This window comes from Sciurus vulgaris (assembly GCF_902686455.1).
Source record: "Sciurus vulgaris genome assembly, chromosome: 8".
NCBI classification, from domain to species: Eukaryota; Metazoa; Chordata; class Mammalia; order Rodentia; family Sciuridae; genus Sciurus; species Sciurus vulgaris.
In genome coordinates this window covers 78,393,725-78,414,833 of record NC_136468.1, presented here as the reverse complement: position 1 = coordinate 78,414,833, position 21,109 = coordinate 78,393,725, and the positions used below count along the sequence as shown (strand labels likewise).

Sequence of the window (21,109 nt, the reverse complement as noted above, 5' to 3'; positions counted from 1 at the left end):
GATGGGTGATTGATAATTATGAAATAGCAAATAACTACTCTTCAATTATCACTGATTTATTCAATCAGCAATTCATTCAGTAATTGTTAAGTTTTTGTTTCATTTCAGGATCTGGGCACACAACCCAAATCAAAAAAGCAAAGCAAGGTCCTGCTCTTGTGGTTTACTTTTCTGGGATCTAATACAATAATGTTCTGGCATTCCAAATGCTCCACTATACTTTCATGGTAAACACCACCAAGGACAGTACTAAATAAGGGCAAGATATGCTTCAGGACTGGGATTCCTCAACTCTGGAAACAATTCTGTACAAGGGCTTATAGGCTATGGAAACAATTCTGTACAAGGGCTTATAGGCTATCATCACTAGCTGTGCAATCTTACACAGTCTCTTCAACATTCCGTTTGTTTCTTGTTTTGTAAAAGAAAAACAGCAATCCCAGGGTTCTTCTCCTGGAGGTTAAAGGAGATGTGTGGTCAGTTGTTCAGCATTTAGTGTTAGTGCTTTGACTCTCTGGTTCCAGAAAAGTACCTGTTGCTCCGTAAGGTCGCCTGAGGATCTTTAAAAACATTCCAAAACCCAGTCCACACAGAAGAGCAATTAAATCCCAGTAGTTGAGGGTGAAGCACAGGCTATAGGATGCTCTCCACAGGTGTTGTTTTTCAACATTTGCCATTCGAGGGTCTTTACGTGCAACTAGAAAGCCTCAGGAGCTTAATGAAATTTAAAAAAATTAAAATAATGGAGGGGCACACACATTCTTGGTTTCACACTAAATCCATAATACATATAAAATTTGTTAGCGGGATTGAACCCAGGGGTGCTAACCACTGAGACACATCCCCAGACCTTTTTTTTTTTTTAATTTAGAGACAGGGTCTAGGTAAATTGTTGAGGCTGGCCTTTTACTTGCGTTCCTCCTCCTGAATGGCTGGGATTACAGGACTGCTTCATCAAACTCCCCTCGCCTTCCACTCTAATGAGACAAGATAAAATAATTGGAATTGCTATAGTTGGGTGTTATGTAGTGATAATAAGTTGTGTTTGGTATTTGCCAAATTGTAAAATTAAAATTGACTTGTAAAATTAAAATCATAAAAAGTAGCAGGCGCTTTGTCAACTTGTTACACACTTGCTGTATAGAGCAAGCATGCCAAGTGTGTGGCAGGTTGATAAGACACAGGCAAGACATACGCCTGACCAACAGCAATATGAACCTATATCTATGAGACCAGAACACGACTAGACTAAAAATCACTACTTAAACCCCTGGACTTCTGGAGCAGAGTGTCAGCAGCACCACGATCAGCGGACTCCACCTTGCTCTGTCACTTGATTGTCCACACCATCGCTGATCGCCCATTGTTACCGAGCCCTGAAGACTAACCACCGCTCCAGCGACGACTGCCATCTGAACATCCAGCCTCCCACTCATCTGACATCTGAGGACATCAGAGGACATCCCAAGAGCTGAGAGGCTACGGCTGAGAAGAATCCCTTCGGTCTTATTGACTGACTTCTTGGCTAAGAGACTTTGCATTGAGCAAATCCATGGGGATGGGACTCTAGGTGAATAAGAGGGTGAATCTTTAATGTATTTGTTATTTGCTATTATTAGGAATGTTTAGTTGACTTGCTATTATTGGGACTGTTGAGTGTGTATTGTGTGAATAAAATCCACTTGTTGGAACCAAACTCGATTCCTCTCTTACTGCTTGCGACATCCACAAATTTGGAGAGAGGAATGGATCTGACTGACCTCTGTTGCGTGTGCACTGTTAAGTGTAAGGGGCCCTTAGGTATGTAAGGACAAACACCTGTGACACGCTGGGCTTGTCCCTGGAGAAGCTAAAAGCCAGGAAGCCGGGCCTGCCGGGGGCGCTGGGCCGGGTGCAGAGGCCAGAGAAGGCGGGCAGGCTCAGCTGCGGCCGCGGCTCGTCCTCTTTAGGCCAGCCACCGCAGGGTCCGGCGGCTCAGGGCGCACTTTGTCTTCAGCCCACGTCGCGACCCGAGCGGAGGGCACAAACAGCCGCGGGGTGCTGCGGTCTGGCACTCGCGGGGCTTGCCGCGCCACCCACTGCCGTCATGGAGTCGGGACCGCGCGGCGGCTCCAGGCCCGCGGAGCCCGGGCCTTGCCTGAGCAGCCAGTGCGGCGCGGACCAGGCAGCCTCGGCCTCCGTGCTGAGTGCTGCCGGGGCTGAGCCCGGGAGCCGCACGCTCGCTGTGGCCGCCGTGTTGCCGGCGGGCGGGTGCGGGGAGAGGATGGGCGTCCCCACCCCGAAGCAGTTCTGCCCAGTCCTGGAGAGGCCGCTCATCAGCTACACCCTGCAGGCCCTGGAGAGGTAATGCGGCGCCGGGCGTGCCTCCGCGGAGTCCCAGGCCGGCCTCCCGCGCCCTGCCCTGCGGCTCCACTGGCGGCGCCGAGCTTTCACCTCCGGGTACTGCTGGGCCGGATCCCCGGGCTCGGTCTCTCAAGCGTGAGCTCTTTTCCCGCCAGTGCTTCAGAGACGGGCAGCTCTGGCCTTTGGGCAGATGGACATGGAAGCTGAAGCTGCCCTCGGAGCCCTTTACGTGTTCAGATAACGTGGCGGGGGTGGGGGAAGTCCAGCACGTGAAACTGGATTCGCTGAGCGCATATGGGCTGGGTCTGAGGGACAATGGGTCCTACCTGTGGCCCCTGTCAGTTCTAGGAGTCTGTCTAGCGCGCGCTCTCTGCGCATGTGTGCACTGAGTTGGAGTCGAAGCACTTCCGGTTTCCTGAGCGTTTTTTCCTTCACTGAGCGCCTTCTGTGTGTGTGTGTGTGTGTGTGTGTGTGTGTGAGTGTGAGTGTGAGTGTGAGTGTGAGTGTGAGTGAGTGTCCCAGTTACCAAAGTGCTCAAGGTTGAGAGGAGAGCAGATCTGACGTTTCAATAGTGGAAATGGAATAAAGGGTGGAATTGAAGTCAGTAGACCCCTTATCTTTTTAGAAAAGCGACTGTAGGGAACTAGTTCAAGAAATGGAGAAGGCAGAGGGAAATGGTGGAAGGCTGCCCTAAGGGAGTAGTATCAAGGAGGTGAAAAAGTGAGGGGTATGATATTTTTTGCTTTTAGCATCACGTAATGTGACAGATAGGAAGAAGTGGGAAGCAGCGGGATTACAAAGAACCATGTAGTTTTGCAAGGTGTTTAAACATCTTTTTGAAGCCAGTGAGATGGTTAGGTTAAACCTTGAATCGAAGTGAACCATTTTGCATTTCAAGATAGGTGACATCCTTCAGCATAAACAGCCTTTCCAGGAGGCCATTGTCCTTGGCGTGTTATCCAGAAAGGCACCCCCAACGCACCACAATTCAGAAGCCAAAGGGCCAAAATTGTTGCTTCTAAGTTTATTTTACTTCCTGAATATTGGCATTTGAACAAGGAAAACATAAAGAGCCATAATCACCTTTGATGAATGTAATCAGGCCAGTGGTTACATCTGAAATTCATAGACTTTGAAACTGTTCCGGTTCCTATCAGTTTCTCAGAGGTGAGGTCCCTGAAACTCCCTATAGTCACACACCTAAAATGTTCTTGTGCCCTAGAGATTGTAACAATTTAGCTCATATATGCAGGTAATCCTATGGGACATAATGGATCTTGACCAGCAGGATCATTATCAACTTGGTAATTAGATAGAGGGGATTGTAGTTATTTATACATTTAACATTCCTTCCCTTGGGAAAAAAAAAACCTATTAATTTGCATTTTTGTGTATTCTGAGGTAGCCTGAGATAGGTGGACCCTTAAAATTATAAAACAAGAGTGTTTGGAAAAGTCTTGTTTATGGAAAATAAGGCAAAAGAACACTTGTTTTCTATTTTCACTTAATTGATAACAGCAGTCATGAAATCTTAATAGTCTATTAAGGGAATTGAAGTATAAATTATAATAGGTTATGACAAACTTTTTGGTCATTTTACTAACAAGGAACTGAGGTCAGGGGTATTAGGCCCTTCTGTAACTATTGCGGGTTTGTGTGTTTTGTGTGTGTGTGTTTTAACTATCGCTTTGTGATTTGAGTTTCTACATAGAAATGTTGTTCGAAGAAATCAGGCAACAGTGGTATTGCCGGGGGCATGAAGTGCTGACAGTCTATAAAATTCACTGTTGATCAACTCATATCTAAATTTTATTGTTTAGAAAAGTGTACTGCCTGGATCTGGAGTAACACTTTATTTTGACCCTCAAAATCTTCAACCTGAGTCCCCCCGAAAGCTGCAGTAGGAGATTCCCTCAAGGGAATACCTGGTTGGAATCCCAAAGATGGGGCTGGTTGGAATTTCAAAGAAAAGCACTAAATATCAGTCATCAGTCCAAAGCACTTTTTTAGGGGAGTTTACAGAGTACTGCAGCTTATCCTCAGGACACAGTGAAAGGGATGTTCTACCAAAGTATCTCCATGAAACAGTCGAAGGGATGGGATTAATGACAGGTTAAGGAACTTGAGCTCAGGTTTGGCACTATTTAACCTGTCTGGGAAACAAACATCTTTATCAGTGTTTATGAATGTTCAAGGCCCTGGCGTGGGCTGAAACCTGCTGGGAAAAACTTGCAGCTGACTGGGTCACAGAATGGCAACTGTGTTCTGATTTTTAAATCAGGGGAAGAAAAAAAAAAAGTTGGAGGAGCGGGGAACTGGGGGATCCTAGGGAACCAAAAATTCCTGCCAGTAATGTGATTTCTGGTTTCAACTACATAAGGAAAGAAAATGTCATTTAGAAGGATGGGTTTACCTGGAATAACAAAAAGATGAATAAGATAACAAGTACAAGAACAAGAAAGGCCAATTTTGTCCCTGTTTGTTCAGAGTTGTGGAATGGGAATTCCCCTGAGAGTAGACTGGAGGCTTTGCCCACAACTCCTGAGGTTTCTTGAGATGTCATGTGGAGGACCTGCTTGAGAAAACTTGTTCATTGATGTGATTCATGCTCAACAAAAACATTATAATTGGTCTTCCCATATAAATCTGAGACTGAAGTGCTGTCCAATTGGTAAGCATTCCAGACCTACAAAAGATGCAGTGGAATGTACTGTCAGAGGAATTCCCTTCCCACGACTCTGAATAAGAATGGCCAAAAATGGCCTCTTTCTTGAACTTGTAGTTTTCATCTTGTCCATTGTTTCAGCTATTGTAGACTAACCAGCCCTCCTAAATGACATTTTTTTGGTTTTTTTTTAGATATTTATTACTTGTAACACTATTGCATGTCATCATATATTAATATATCGGCATTCCAACCCATATTTCTGTTTCTTTGATTAGAGTGAAGTAGTGCCTTTGTAACAATTCCAGGTACATTTGAAAAACAGTTTTACAGATCCATGTGTAGACAATGGAAACTCGATCTTGCAATTTGAGGTTTGGTTGGTTGCTTTCTTCTTCTGTTTTTCTTTTTTAGGCCTTTAAAGTTTTATTTTCTTTTCCTTCCTTTTGGCTCCCTTCTACCTATCTTTTTTTTAAATGAATTTAATTCATTCTAATTAGTTGTACATGCCAGAATGCATTTACACAGTTTGGTAAATCATACATAAATGGAGTATAACTTCAAATTTTTCTGATTATATATATTATAGAATCACATGGGTCATGCAGTCATATATATGTGTATGTGAGGTAGTAATGTTTGTTTTACTCTGTTATCCTTCCTACTCCCATACCCTTCCCCATTCCTTCACTCCCTTCTACCTAATATAAAGTATAAAGTAACTCTATTCCTCCCTAGTGCTGCTCCAGCCCCCTGCGTTGTGAATTAGCATGCGTGTATCAGAGAAAACATTCAACCTTTGGTTTTTTGGGTTTGGTTTATTTTGCTTAGCATGATATTCTCCAGTTCCATCCATTTACAGGCAAATGCCATACTTTCATTCCTTAAAGCTGAATAATATTCCATATACATTTTATATATATATATATATATAAATATATATATATATATATATATAATTTTATCTATTCATCTGTTGAAGGGCACCTGGGTTGGTTCCATAGTTTAGCTATTGTGAATTGAGCTGCTATAAACATTTATGTGGCTGTGTCACTGTAGTATGCTGATTTTAAGTCCTTTGGGTATAAACCTAGGAGTGGAATGACTGGGTCAAATGGTAGTTCCATTCCAAGTTTTCTGAGAAATCTCCATACTGCTTTCCAGAATGGCTGCACCATTTTGTATTCCCACCAGCAATTCCCCACATCCTTGCCAACACTTACTGTTGCTTGTATTCTTGATAATTGCCATTCTGATTGGAATGAGATGAAATCTTTCTTATTGCTTAGGAAATCAGTGGAGGTCCATGTTTAGTTATTTAATATACCAAGATTTTTTTTCAATGTATCAACTTAAGTATATTTAACCTCCTCACTTCTTTCAGTTTTTGTTTTCTTATGTGCTTAAAACGACTGTTCTGTCCTGAAACCTATGATTATTTTTTCTTGCTTTTTTTTTTCCATTGTCCTACATCCCCAGGCCCCTCCCTGCTTTTTTTTTTTTTTTTAATTTTGAGATGGGGTCTTATTTAAGTTGCTGAGGAGGCTGGCCTTGAACTTGCAATCCTTCTGCCTCACCCTCCTGAGTCTGTCCTACTATATTTCTTTAAACCACTGCAAATTCTGTTGAATGAGGTAGACTAGAAGTAAATATATGAATTTTAGTCCACATGAACAATATTTATCATTGTAAATTAAGCTGAGGTAGTAGGAATGGAGTGGGGAAGACAGAAGACCTATTTAAGAAGTAGAACTGATTAGTATCAGTGAGTAACTGGATTAGGGATTTGGACAAAGATATATAGGTTGCTTTTAGTGAGTGATCAGATAGATGAATTTGACTTTTTGTCTTAAGGCTCTATTAAGAGGGTCAAGTCTAAGTCAAGGAAAGGAATAGGACTACTGTATTTTGTACAGGTCACACGATTAGAAGTCGATATTGTGTTTCCCCAGACCCATATCCAATTTGTTCAAAACAAGACCACGACATGTAGGGTGAAGTTTGATAACTGGAAGATTTCACAGGCCATAGTAAGGAGACTTGACATGGCGAAGGCAGTCAAGAACATGCTGTCGCACCAATTCTGTATTTTGGTGCTAAAACATCAGATTAGGTATGGAGAGTTGGAAATCCATAGACAATGGCCACAGTGCAGTTCAGAGGCCACATTTGCACCCAGAGTGTCCTGATTGTGAACAGCAGCTGCCACTGTCTCTTTGAGGTTGAATTTATGTAGCCTGGATTAGAGCACTTGGGAGGTGTTAATAGGGTTTGATTTTTATTTTTTTTCCCCATGTTTTTAAAAAAGTATTTGTTTAAAGGTTCTGTTCTCAACTGAATTTATTAAACTGTCAGAGCAGAATACTGCTTGTAAGTAATAATCATTGTTTCAGGAGAAAATAAATTCTCAGATATTAAATTTCTTCCTCAAAATGTCTGTAGGTGTTATGGAGCTTGGGGCTAGATTTATATTTGCCTATGGAATGTGCTAGGAAGGAAATAATCAAGAGAACTTGATAGAATTAGGCTGCTGGGGGTTTGGTGTAGACTTGCCTTCAGCTAAGAGGTAGACTAGATGCCTTTATTCAGCAAATATTTGTTCTGCAGCCACTGTGTGAGGTACTTAAGGTCTTTTTCAGTCCTGTGATTTTTACATTATTAAAAACCTTTTATAGTATTAAAATTTAATTCTATAACTAGAAAAGAATGTGAATAAATCTTTTGAAATACAAAAAGTACTTATAACAGCTTGCAAGTATTGGGTATATCCTTGGTTATTGAACAAAATAACATAATAGGCCTGTTTTTCTCAAGTGGTCTCAGTGTTTTCTAAATTTTTATGGAACTTTTTCCCTGGTTATGTGCTATGCATTTTAACTTTTCTAAAATCTGTCATTTACCCAATATGTTGGTCTTACTAAATTGATTTCATGACACACTAATGGGTCTTGAAATCTAGTTTGAGGAACACTGGTTTAAAACATTATAATTAGACCTTCGTACATTGTTTGAAGTAGTGTAAGGCCACAAGTATATTTGTAATCTATATCTACTTTGCTCTCTTTGGAACACAGAGAATTGTTTTATAGCTATTTTGAGGCAATCTAGTAAAATTTAATCCCATGAATTTACTGAACAGATATTTGAAGACTTTGTCCTATGATGTCCCTTCATTTAATTATTAAAATAAAATTATTTTTGGTACCAGGCATAGAACCCAGGGACACTTAACCATTGAGCCACATCCCCAGCCCTTTTTATATTTATTTTGAAATGGGGTTTCACTAAGTTACTTAGGACCTTGCTAAGTTGCTGAGGCTGGCTTGGAACTTGTGATCCTCCTGAATGAGATTTCAGGTGAGCATCACCACACTCAACTACCTTTTAATTCTTTAATATCCAGTTCAGTGTAATTTTTTCTAATTAAAAATTTGCTATATGATCTCTTTAAAGTTGCTGTAATATATTTTTGTTTTTCTGGTGGAATATTCTATGAAAAGTAACATAGGTGAATAGCTTGAGGGACAAATCTGATAATCTCTCTTTGTAGGAAGATCCTCCCACTGATTTAATTGAACATGTATTATAACTTTTTTAAAAAGAAGGCAGTGTGATGTCACATTAAATAATTGACACATATAGATTGCTTTTTATAACTTTTTAGAATTTAAAAATGGTTTTTGTATTCCTAATCAAATATTCATTTAACAGACATTTGTCTTGTAATCTTTGACACAGGAAATGCTGTCAGTCTTTGTTTATTATTGTATCACCAGTGTCTAGCATAGTACCTGGAAAGTGCTAGATGCTTACTTGATGTTTGTTGAATGACTCAGTGACTGTATGGTTGAAGGAATACCTACTTTGGCTTGAGTTAAAAACATTTTAAGAAAATTGACTTTTTAGCTGGAAAATCAGTAGTGTCATTATGGTTCAATCTTAGTAACATAAATGAAGTGCTGGAGGCAAAATGACCCAGAATTGTTTTCTCTCCTGGATGTTAAACCTTCCCTCTAAGACAGTGCTGGCTCATTTTCAGAGATTAAAGGTAGGAGCTCCAAAGTCAGATTGGGACTACAGCCTCCTGGTTCCTTCACTTTCTAGCTGTGTAATCATGGGTAGGTCATTGCCTCTGTGTCCTCATCTATAAAATTGAGATTAAAATTGCAATTGGCCTCATAGGGCTGATGTGGATATGAAGTAAATATCACAGGCAGAATGCTCTACATAGTCCATGGTAGTTAGCAAACATTCCATATTTCTGAACAACTGTTTTTACGATTAATATTACTAAAAGTCAAACACGTACCAAATCTGGGGAGGAGTCTGCTTTCCGTGAGTTGACAACTTGGCAAGGGTGATAGAAAATTATTACTAGAATGTGGTATGGTGTCTAATATGACTGGAGATGAAACCTAGTAGAGAGTAGGAGTCTGTACCCAGCTGACAGTCAAAGAAAGCTTCCTTGGTGGGGACTGTGCCTGAATTGAGATAGGAGCAAATAGACTCGGACAGGATGGGTGGGAATGGGGAGAAATGGGGGTAAGAGCAGTGTTGCGGCAATGAAAAGCAGTGCAAGCAGAGAGCTGTGGGTAAGAGAATGCAGTGCCCTCTCTTCAGGGAACATTTGGGTGTGAGAGTAAGAACAACATGGAAGAAAGGAAGTTTATGTGGCAAGTTGGCTGAGGGCAGGTCTCCAAGGGCCTTGCTCCAGAGCAGGGTTTGACCTCAGAATTCACCCTTGAGAAAGATCATTCAGAAGTGGCAAGAATGGCTTGTGATGGGATAAGATGAGAAGGAGAAAGCTAAGAGCCTGGAGTCATTAAAATATGGGGGAGATGAAATTATGGGAGAATGATGGCTCACAGTATAGCAGTGAAGCCAGAGCTTTAGGAAACCCTACATTAAGGAGGGACTGTTACTTGCATCTTGCTAACGACTTTATGAACAGTATAAATTCTAGGGTGTAAATGTAGTGCAAGTTCTAGAATTGCTAAATCTTTGGTGAAAAGAGTGGGGGATGGGCTACAAAGAAAACCAAAAAATAACCATTATATTCAAGAATCCCCCTTACTGCCTATAAAAACTATAGGCTGGGGATGGGGGTGTGATTTAGTGGTAGAGGACATAGCATACCCAAGGCATTGGGTTCCATCCCTTGCACAGGAGAAAAAATATCTAAATAGTTCTTTGGCATCCTGTGTTCTTACATTGATTTAATTTGTGATTAAAATCCTCTTTTGGTGTCTGATAACATGAGTATTCCTGACTCCCTAGGAGCCATGGGACTTGGAAGTCAGTAGAGTTCAACATCTAGAAACAGTGAAAATAATCAAAAACTGCCCCTCACAGGAATCTATTTTTATTGTTTTGTTCGTTTGTTTTTGGTTTTTGGTAATTTCCTAGAGTAATGAGGATTACATTTTTTCATGATCAAGCAGCCTGTGGGTGTGTAATGTTATTCTGCTCCTGGCCATTTATTTATTCCACAACTGTTTACTGAGCATCTACTAAGAATTGGGTATAAGACAATGAGCAAAACAGATATTGCCTCTATCGTGGAGCCTATGTTCCAAAGCTGAAAGAAATGTAATGTGTTTTCTTGATGAAAAATGGCAAAAAATGTTTTTCTGATTCAAGTTCTTTTCTTAGAATAAAATGCTAATATAGAAAAATGTACTTGCATATTCATATCCTCCTGACTTATTTTCCATATTATGAAAGACATTGTGAAGATTACATGAGTTGAAACATGAAAAATGTTTTTAAGACATAGTGTTTAATTTTTAAAAATTATTTTATGTGAAACGATTTATTTTCAAGACTTAACTGTTCTAGCATGAATGTATCTGATTTCACATGCTAATTATTACATTAATTTTTAAGTGACCTTTATTCAGAGTTGATGACATGGGTCAGAGGCAGCTGTCCTACTTTGGCCCTGTTGGTTATGGAACATTGTCTACAGTGACACTCGCTTTCTTTAGCACTGGTGTCCAAGAGAAGTTTGACTTTTTGAATTCTGTAACCAATCATAGTATGAATTATTTTCAGATCGGTCAGTCAGTAGGTCCTTCTCTAGCAAATGATTTTACAATAGAAAAATTATTTTACATTTGACTCAGAACAATTCCTTTAGCTTCACTGAATTGTGAGATTTTTTTCCATCTAAATCTCATTTTTTCCCCAGTTAAACTACATTCTTTATCTGCTGTAGCCATGTTTTTTGTTAGGTGAGTGTTTTCTAGCTTTAATTTTTAAATGGTCAGTTGCCAACTCAGTGGACATCTTGAAAGAGACAGTCAATTTCTGAAATTGAGAAGTTTTTCAAGCTGTTCTTATCCCGCTGAGGGGGAAAACATTAGAAAATAGAAATTTAAAAGGATACACCTATTGACTATTCACTCAGGTAATCTACTGATACTCTAATTATTCAAATTTAACTTAACTAAAAAATGTGACATATTGTATATAAAGAATATAGTATGTGTTAGGTTAAATACTCTGCATACAATATGAAACACATGTGTATATATATTTTTTTACTAGTTCTTTTCCATCAGCCTTTTTACTGCCCCTAATAAAAATGCATGAACCTGATTTGATCATTAGTTTTTAGTCTCCCTCTGTAAATACACTGATATTTATTAGTGCTGCAGTTCAGTTTTCTATTAACTTTACAGGTCTAAGAATCCATATATATGAAATGTATAACTACTTTCTTTTCAGAGCATGTTGGATAAAGGACGTTGTTGTGGTGGTAACTGAAGAGAACATGCAAGCCATGGAAAATATCATTCAGAAGTATAAGCATAAAAGCATCTCACTAGTGGAAGCTGGAGTGACTCGCCACAGGTCAATTTTCAATGGACTAAGAGCACTGGCAGACAATCGGCTCAACTCCAAACTTTCGAAGCCAGAAGTTGTGATTATTCATGATGCTGTGAGACCATTTTTTGACGAAGATATCCTCCTCAAAGTTGTCACAGCTGCTAAGGAACATGGGGTAAGTATTTTTCACTCCTGAGCCTAGATAAAAGAGTCAAACCCTACAGTGTATTAGTTTGCTGAATTTTGATAGGAATGCATTTAAATGTCATTAAAGTAGGCTGGATGACCTAAAGATGTTATGGTAATTTGCTTTAGGAACTTCATAATATTGAAGATTGTAAGACTGTTCTGGAATTTCTTCTGTCATCATTTTTCATAATGTAATATGAGCTATTTGGAGAAGAATGCAATAATGATGTCAGTAGAATATAGATTTGAATGACACTTTAAGTGGAATTAAATAAGCAGTTATGTTAAAGGCCAAAGAAGTTTCTCAAAAGTACAGGATACAGATATTTAACAAACATGTGGCCCATGGAGTTCAGTTTTGCATTTGAATTTTTAAAATTGGTTTATTTTCTAGTACAAATCAGCATGCAAAATCTTGGCACCCTTTTAGATGAATAATTTTGAGATGACAGTATTGTTTCTCTATTACACCAAAATAAACATAGGATAGCAAAACGCCTATTGTAATATCTAGAACATATTGTCTTCCTCCTATTCCTAGATAAAATTCTGTGAATATAGTAATGATAAACTTAACATTGCAGTCTAAATTTAGGACTTTGAAAAGCTTTATTGCACAGAGAAGGTACAGTACAGTAGAACAAGGCCCACATCTCTAGGTTTTCTGATTACTAATGGTATAGTGTCCTTAATGCTCAACCCCTTGGACCACATTTTCCCTACTTGTAAAAAATAAATACAGCATTACATGTAAAGTAGTTTTGGGGTTGGAAATACTTTTGGTTGTGTCTGAAAAGGCAAAAAAGTTTTATCTTGCTCTAGTTAATATGCTAGGGCTATCATTGTTTTACATGTGATTAAATAAAGCATATAAAAATGTATAGCAGTTACTTAGTTCAACATTTGTGGGAATTTCTATTAGACCACGTAATTTAAGTTTGTGAATCAGAGCATAATTTAAGATACAGTCATACGAAACCAACAAATTATGCTTTATGAAGTCCATAAAACTTTGATTAGAGGAGCTGGTTCAAACACAAAACTTTCCAACTTATTTTGAAGCAAACTTTAGAAATATGGTCTCTTTCAGAGACATTGCTTAATTTTTGTTGATATTAAAAGATAATTTTCAAAGAAGAGTAAAATCATGAATTTGTGTCATACTAAGGTTTGTACTCAGGGGTGCTGTACTACTGAGCTGCATCCCCAGCCCTTTTTTGTTTTAATTCTGCAAGCTGGCCTCTAACTTGTGATCCTCCAGCTTCAGTCTCCTGAGTACATGTATTAAAGAGGTCCATCACCCTGCTTGGCTTCCTTAATTTGTTATGAGAAATCTAAACAGCTATCACAACTGGTTCAAAACAATCCAGAGAAACACAAATTTCTATGGCTTAAAAAATGTTGAAATGAATTTAAAAACATAAAACTGGAATTTTCATTGAGTCTAGTGAACCTCCACTGAACAGAATTTATGTGCATGGTTGTAGTCAAGAAACATTTCAAATCACTATCAGTTATCTAAAACTTTTTAGAGTTATAAAAGAGCTCAAAGACAACAATCAGCTAATCTGGAAGTCGACTCTAAGCAACATTCTTTCACTGGAGCCACTGAGTAACCATTTTTGTTTAAAATTTCTTAACATTTGGGGCAGGGTCTCCATAGCCTCAGTTAACTCTGGGCACTATATCCTGCCAACTCTAAAACTGTCCTACTTGTAATCATGTAACCATAAATGTAATTGAGATTGTTACTGGTTGTTGAAGTTTTTATATTGGTGGGAAGTATTGGCATCTTTTTAACCTATCACCAAAAAATAGAAGTGTGATCTGCCTCATGTGCTACCCTATCATAAGAAAATTCTTTTGGCTGCTTAGAGTTGCTTCAACTTTATTCAATGGCTTCTTTTGTTCTCACATAATTTTATACAGATTCCTTAACTGACTTTTAAGTTTTCAAATTTTTATTTTTGTTTTAAAGACAATTTATTGACTGTTACACTGTGCCTGAAGGTGGTAGTGGTGGTGCTTAGAAATGTGTAAGATAACTTTTTGATATTTTTGACTTATATTTTGGTTTAAAAAAATGGTGAAGACGTATTACCCCAAGACTAAATATTAGGCTGGCATTGAGGTCACCTCCATGCATAAGCTCAGAAATGTCACCAGGTCCCAATTTCTCTCTTTTTATATGTACTTTATTCTCAGGCTCCTCAGAGGCAAAATGACTTCCATAGGGCTAGTGGCTAAATTCTTTTAGGATTATTACTCCTTCACTGTTGATGATTGGGTATAAAATTCTAAGTCTGTAGTTATTTTTCCCCCCATTAGTTTGAAAGTAGAGTATATCCCTGTTTCCTTGCTTATATGCTGCTTTTGAGAAGTGTGCTAACTTATAAAATGTATTCCTTTTAAAATCTGTTATTTCTTTCTCAGTGTTCATATTTTCTTTTTCATAGCTATTGAGTTTGTGATGTGGATTTCTTTCTTTCTCTTTGGATTTATTGTCTTGTATAAACTTTGATTCATCTTTTCTACAAAATTTGGATTCGATTATCTGATTCAATATTAATTCTGATCTGATTCAGTGTTGATTTTTGTGCCCCATTTAGTATCCCTATTTTTTCCCCTTTAAGGATTACTCCATGTAGGCTAGCTCTTTATAGCCTGTCATTATGATTCCTAAATTCTTTCATATATATATATATATATATTTTTTTTTTTTTTTTTTTTTTTGTATGTTCCATCCTGGGTAACCACTTCTGATCTCCTGTTGAGAATTTTTAAAAATACTAATATTTTTCAATTATTTGGAGTTCCTTTTAGTCCTTTCTAAAATGTGATTAGTTTTTGTTTTTACATTTTTTGTCCTTTAATATTTAAACAATTTATACATTATAGCTAATTTCACTTCTTGGTAGTTCTCCAACTTTTTTCATTCCTGTTCACTTTTGCCCATGATTTATTTCCGTCTTTGCTTTATAATTTGAATTGTAAGCTCATGTTTGGCAGGACTTTATCAGCAATAATCCTTTGGTCATGGAATAGGGTGTGTTTTTTGAAGCATGGATTTATGTTCCTTCTGCCAAAAATTCCAAACACTTTACCACCTTGGAACAACTTTATGTTAATTCTTGGCTTGAGGTTTTGTAGATCCTTTGGTAACGTTAAATCAAACTGTACCCACATGAAGCCAAAGTGACGGTTATGACTTTTCAGAAGAGACTGTCCCTACTTCTTACGTTCAGTGACAAGATAGAAAATACTGTCTTGAATGAAGACACTGTCCTTCATGGGTGTCTGTGTGAGAGTCACAGCTCTACCTAATACACAGGCTCAAGATAATAATCTTCATTCTTTGTCATGTGTTATAACCAGACTCTTATTAACCCAAGCATCACTGCCATCTTATTTCCTTTGCTTCTAGCTATTATGATGTTTATTACTCCCAGAATGTTTTGCTATGGATTCAGTTATACTTTTACAAGGTTGTTTGTCAGGTTCTTCGTACTTCTTGATCTTCTTTATTGTAAGTGGTTTTTAAGACACTTGGTCATTGCTATTTTGCCAAAAGTAGAAGCCTTTTCATCTATGCAAAGGATGAAGAGATTGTATAGTTCCGCAAATTTTATAAGCAGATGAATAGTAATAAGGATTTCTTATAAAGAAAATGTTAAAGTATGTTGGAATGTTGAAAAACTCAAGAAGTTGGATGAGAGTAGGAACGTAAATTGAAGATAAAGCTGCATCAGCCAAGCAACCTCCTAAAGACTTTTTCCTGGAGCAAGGCACTTGCTTACTTGTGCATCTTTCTTCCTCCATTTTCACACCTATTTGTATAAATGATCATCTTTTTAATTGAACTTCTTACAGAAATGGGTCGTACTTTAACTACTTCCACATCCCCAATTTATTCCCCAATACATAGCAATCTAGTTTCTTGCTTTGTGACTATTTTCCAATTTTGCCTTGTGGCTTCCTGATTTACAAACTGAAGGTGCATTTTCAGACTGTTGTGCAATAAAGAATCTGATTTGCCCTTGTTACAGGTTCCTGTGACGAAAAAATCTAAATACTTTGCGCTTCCCAAATAATAGCTTTTTTGTTACTCGTGAGCCCCTTGGATCACATGTGAGATTATACTACTGACATATTTTTGGATGTTAGTCATTGGAAAGACCAACGATGTGATTAAAAGGCTGAACCTTTGAACTTGCCCAACATCTGGGAAGAGAGTAAAAAATTGAGTTGAAGTGCATGACTAGTGATTCACTGAGTCATTCCTACATAAGGAAACCCCAATAAAAACTCGATGCTGAAGCAAAGGAGAACTTCCTGATTAGTGTTGGGAATGGTGCACCCTGACTGCAGGGACAGAGAGCATGTAAACTTTGCATTCTAGACTCTCAGATATCATATCCTAGGTGTCTTTTCATGTGTGGATTGGTCCGATTTGTGTCTCTTGTAATAAAATGGAAGTCCTCAGTGTATAATTTTTTGAGTTCTGTGTGTTTATTAAACTTGAGTAGGGTTGAGTTCTTTCTATGCCTAGTTTCTTCAGTTTTTGAACATGAATGGGTAATGAATTTTAAATGCTTTTTCTGCTTCTACTGATGATATTTTCCTTATTTGTGATGAATTAGCTTATTGATTTGTGTATGTTGAATCAATGTTACATCCTTGGGATAGAACCAACTTGATCATGGTATACAATCATCTTAATATATTTTTGAATGAAGATTGCTAGTATTTTATTAAAGAGTTTTACAACTTTGCTCATAGTATTATCGGTCTATAGTTTTCTTTCCTTGATGTGTCCTCATCTGGTTTTGGTATCAGGGTGATACTCAATTCATAGAATAAATACAGAAGTGTTTCCTCCATTTCTATTTCATGGAATAATTTTGAGGAAGCTTGGCATTAGTTTTTAAAGGTCTGGTAGAATTTAGATGAGAACCCTGTGTGGGGTGTTTTTTTTGTTGTTGTTGGAATGTTTTAAAAATCTTATTTCATAATGATCTGTTTGGGTTTTCCATGTCCTCTAGGCTCAATTGAGATATATGTCTAGAAATTTGTTTCTTATTTTCTGATTTATTCAGATGTTTCACATAGTCCCTAATGATCATCTGGATTTCAGAAATGTCTGTGGTGATATCTTTTTTTCATCTCTAATTTTGTTGATTTGGGTTTTCTCTTCTCTTGGTAAGTTTGTCTAAGGATGGATCAGTACCAATTCTGTCACGTGGATCTTTATAGTGTTAAAATATTCTCATTAATTTTAGCTCTGTTCATTATTTCTTCTACTGGTTTTGGAATTTGTTGCTTTTCTGGGCCTTGATATGTAACATTAGGTTGTTTATTTGGGATCTTTTGTGTATTTTTAATGTAGGCCCTTAATGCTATAACCTTTCCTCTTGGAACCAATTTCATAGTGTCTCAGAGGTTTTAGTATGTTGTATCACTATTCTCATTTGATTCTAGAAAGTCCTTCTACGTTTCCCCTCATTTCTTCTTGATCCTTTGCTCAAAGTGTATGTAGTTCAGTTTGCATGTGTTTATGTGGTTTCTGTGATTTTTTTTTTTCCATGTTGATTTCTAATTTTATTCCATTATGATCTCATGAGATGAATTTTTTCCCCCATATTTAAGACTTATTTACAATCTTTTACAATCTATTTTGGAAGATGTTCTCAGAGTTGCTGAAATGAAAGTGAATTAAGCTGTTGTTGGATGAAGTATTTTACAGATGTCTGTTGGGTGTCCTTTTCTGGTTTAGGTATCAGGATGATACTTGTTTCATGGAATACATTTGGGAGTGTTCTGTCCATTTCAATTTCTGAAATATTTGAGGATTTATAGCAGTGTTCCTTTTTTTTTTTTTGTTTGGGGAATCTGTGAGGAGTGTGTTGAAATCTCCCTGTATTATTGTGTTGGGGCCTGATACTTCATGTTAAGAGATGTTTTATATCATTAGATGCACTGTCATTTGGGACATATTTACTATTTATTGTTAGATTGTTCCCTTTACCTAAAATCTTCTGATGAATTTTCTTGAAAAATGCCTCATTAGATATGAGATTAGCCACTCATGCTTGATTTAGAACTGCATTTGCATGGGATATTTTCCATTCTTTTATTTTCAGCCCTATGGATTGGATGTCTTTGTAAGATGGGTCTCTTGAAAATGGCGTATAGTTGCGTCTTGTTTTTAATTCAGTCTGCCAGTCTTATGTCCTATAGAGAGTTGAGACCATTTACATTCATACTTATAATTGAGAGATGATTATTCTTGACATTTTGTTTTATATATTTAATTTGGTTCTCCTTTGTTTTACTGACTTTTCAGTGAACTTCATTTTAGAGTTCTGGGTTTGTGAGTTCTTTTATGTATAGCTTTTCATTAGGTGTTTTCTGCAGAGCTGGCTTAGTGCTCACAAATTCTTTTTGTTCATCCTTATTGTGGAAAGTTTTTATTCTTTGATTCTGAAGGATAACTTTGCTAAGATAACAATCTTAATTGGCATTTTTTTTCTTTAAATTTTAGAATTTGAATTATTCCAAGCCATCCTGGATTTCAGAGTATGAGTTGAAGTCAGAAGTAATTCTTATTGACTAGTCTCTAATGTGACCTGATGTTTTTCTCTTGTGGCTTTTAATATTCTATCTTTATTCTTTTAGACATTTTGATTTATGATGGTTTGATTTATGAGGTTCTTTTTTGATACTTTTATTTGTGGTCCTATATGAATCCTGTATGTGAATTTCCATCTCATTTCTAAGGTTTGGGTAATTTTCTATGTTACCTAAAAGGTTATTAATGTCATTAGCCTATTTGACCATGTCCTGCATTTGGTCTCAGTGTTATCACACAGTTCTTGTATATACTGATCATGGTTTGTTTTTTTAAAACTGTTTGAGTGTTAAAGTTCTAATACTCTCTTCAAAACCTGAAAATGTTTCTATGTAATAATCTGTTGATACTTAGAACTGAATTTTATATTTGATTTTTATCTTTCACTTCCAGGAGTTCTGATAAGTTCTTTAAAAAATCTGTCTCTTTAATGAAATCATCTTTCCTCTGTTTTATCTCTGAATTCATTACTTAGATTTTTTTTTTTGAAGTTCATTATAGTATGTTCATATATGTACATTGGAAAGTTTGATCAGTTTCATTGCAACATTCTTCCCTTTTCCTGTCCATTCTTCCTCCTACTCAATCCTCTTCCTTTAGTCCACTGATATCTCTTCTATTTTCATGGGATTCTTTCCCTCCTTTTCTAAACCCCCCCCCCCCCCTTATTTTGGTTTCACTTCCATATATAAGAAAAATAATTCAACCCTTAACTTTCTGGGTCAGGCTTGTTAGCATGCGAAGATTTCCATTTCTATCCATTCATCAACAAATGCCCTAATTTCATTCTTTATGATTGAATAATATTCCATTGTATATAAATATTACATTTTGTTTATCCATTCATTTGTGAATGGGCACCTAGTTTTGTTTCTTAACTTGACTATTGTGAATTGTGCTGCGAAAAACGTTGCCTTAGATCTTTTTTTAATCCCTTTCCCATTTTAATAATAAACTCTTCATAGGATTTCCCCTATGAAGAGTTTTATCCCCTTCAATATCTGTTCATTCCTTTATTGGGATTAGGAGTTTTGGGAGGAGACTCGTTTGCCTGTTTTGCCATACTTTTAAGAATGCTACATTTGTGCATCTATTGAGATGGATTTTTTTTTTTTTTAAACGTTTGTGGTTCTGTGGTAAGTAGTTATCTCTTTTGTAATGGGTCCTGTACTGGCAATATATCTTAGGTTCAACACATAAGCTCAGTATAGTCCAAGCATTACTGTCAACCTCCATTGCTTCTTGGTTGGTCTCTGCAGGTTTGCTGATTTTTGTTTATTCTTTAGAAGCTGCTGCAACACTGGCTTCCTCTGAGCTGCCATATTGTCTCCAGAGAACTGTTTTTATTCAACAAGGTGAATAATTGTCTTACTAATGGAATAAGCAAATTGAACATACTCTGATTTTAAACATAGCTCTGGATATTTTTTCCCTTGGAAAAGTTAAAAAAACAAAAACAAAAAACCCTTAGTAGTAGTAGTAGAATGTTACAACATACTTAGAACCAAAGGTTTATATAAAATTCATTTCTTTGGGTTGAAATAAATTTCATCATTAAATATTTTAAGATAGTTTTTAGTTAAGAATGTGTCATCTTTATTTCTCTTAAAATGAAAATAGAATTATTGATATAATTTGAGTGTATCTGTGTAATCTGATTCCTTAACACTTGGAAATCCTACCATTGTTCTTTTGTGTGCATCCAGAAGAATGTGCTTCTCTGTTACTAGTATTACAACTTTATGCCATGTAATTTGGGCATATATTTTAGAATAGAGATGGAAAATCATTTGGCAGATTTTTGACTGTTTGGAAATTTGATTAAGTGGGATTAACCTTGGCTAATCACTTGTATTTGGTTATGATCAGTGCAATGAAAATAAGATTGATTTCTCTGTGGTTGAGGTAATGGATCTTTCCTGGGAGATTGGATGCCATTTCATTATCAGAGAAAAATTTTGTACTGATTTAAATCATAGGGCTGAAGAAGCAGTTCTGTGACAAAGCAAAGCAGTTAGTTCTGTTAACTATGTTTAAGTGAAAAGTTTAAGAATATTTTAACAAGTTAACATGCCCAGGTTATACACCAAAGTATTCCAGTAACTGCCATGGAATGAGGTAATAAACGTGTATGTTTTTTTTTTTTTTTTTTTTTTTAACATGGAGAAGCTATTGCTTGAAAAGCTTTTGTTTGGATTTATTTTAAGTTACTTTTGTATTTCTGTTCTATGAATTAACTTTAAGTGAAGTTGGAAGGTCAAGACAGATGAGTATATTGAGGTATTAGAATGAAATAAAGTTAATATACAACCTAATATTCCTGATCACATTAGATTTAAGATAAATGGTATTACTTTAATTTCTAGGAATTAAAGTTTATCATATGAATTGGAGACTTGTTTTTTGCTGCATATATCATATATACATGTATTCTGTACAGTAATGTAATTTTA

At 36.9% G+C, this 21,109-nt stretch overlaps 1 protein-coding gene across 2 annotated transcripts in view; it reads left to right on the top strand.

The window, feature by feature from the left end:
* The first annotated feature begins 330 nt into the window (after window positions 1–330).
* The window catches only part of CRPPA (CDP-L-ribitol pyrophosphorylase A), a 369,555-nt gene continuing 348,776 nt past the window's right edge, over window positions 331–21,109 (top strand). For both annotated transcript variants that reach the window (XM_079151915.1, XM_079151916.1), the window contains exons 1-2: window positions 331–2,343; window positions 11,738–12,014. In XM_079151915.1, coding sequence (XP_079008041.1) covers window positions 2,087–2,343; window positions 11,738–12,014 — 534 coding nt within the window. In that variant the 5' untranslated portion in view covers window positions 331–2,086. The remainder of the gene's footprint in view (window positions 2,344–11,737; window positions 12,015–21,109) is intronic.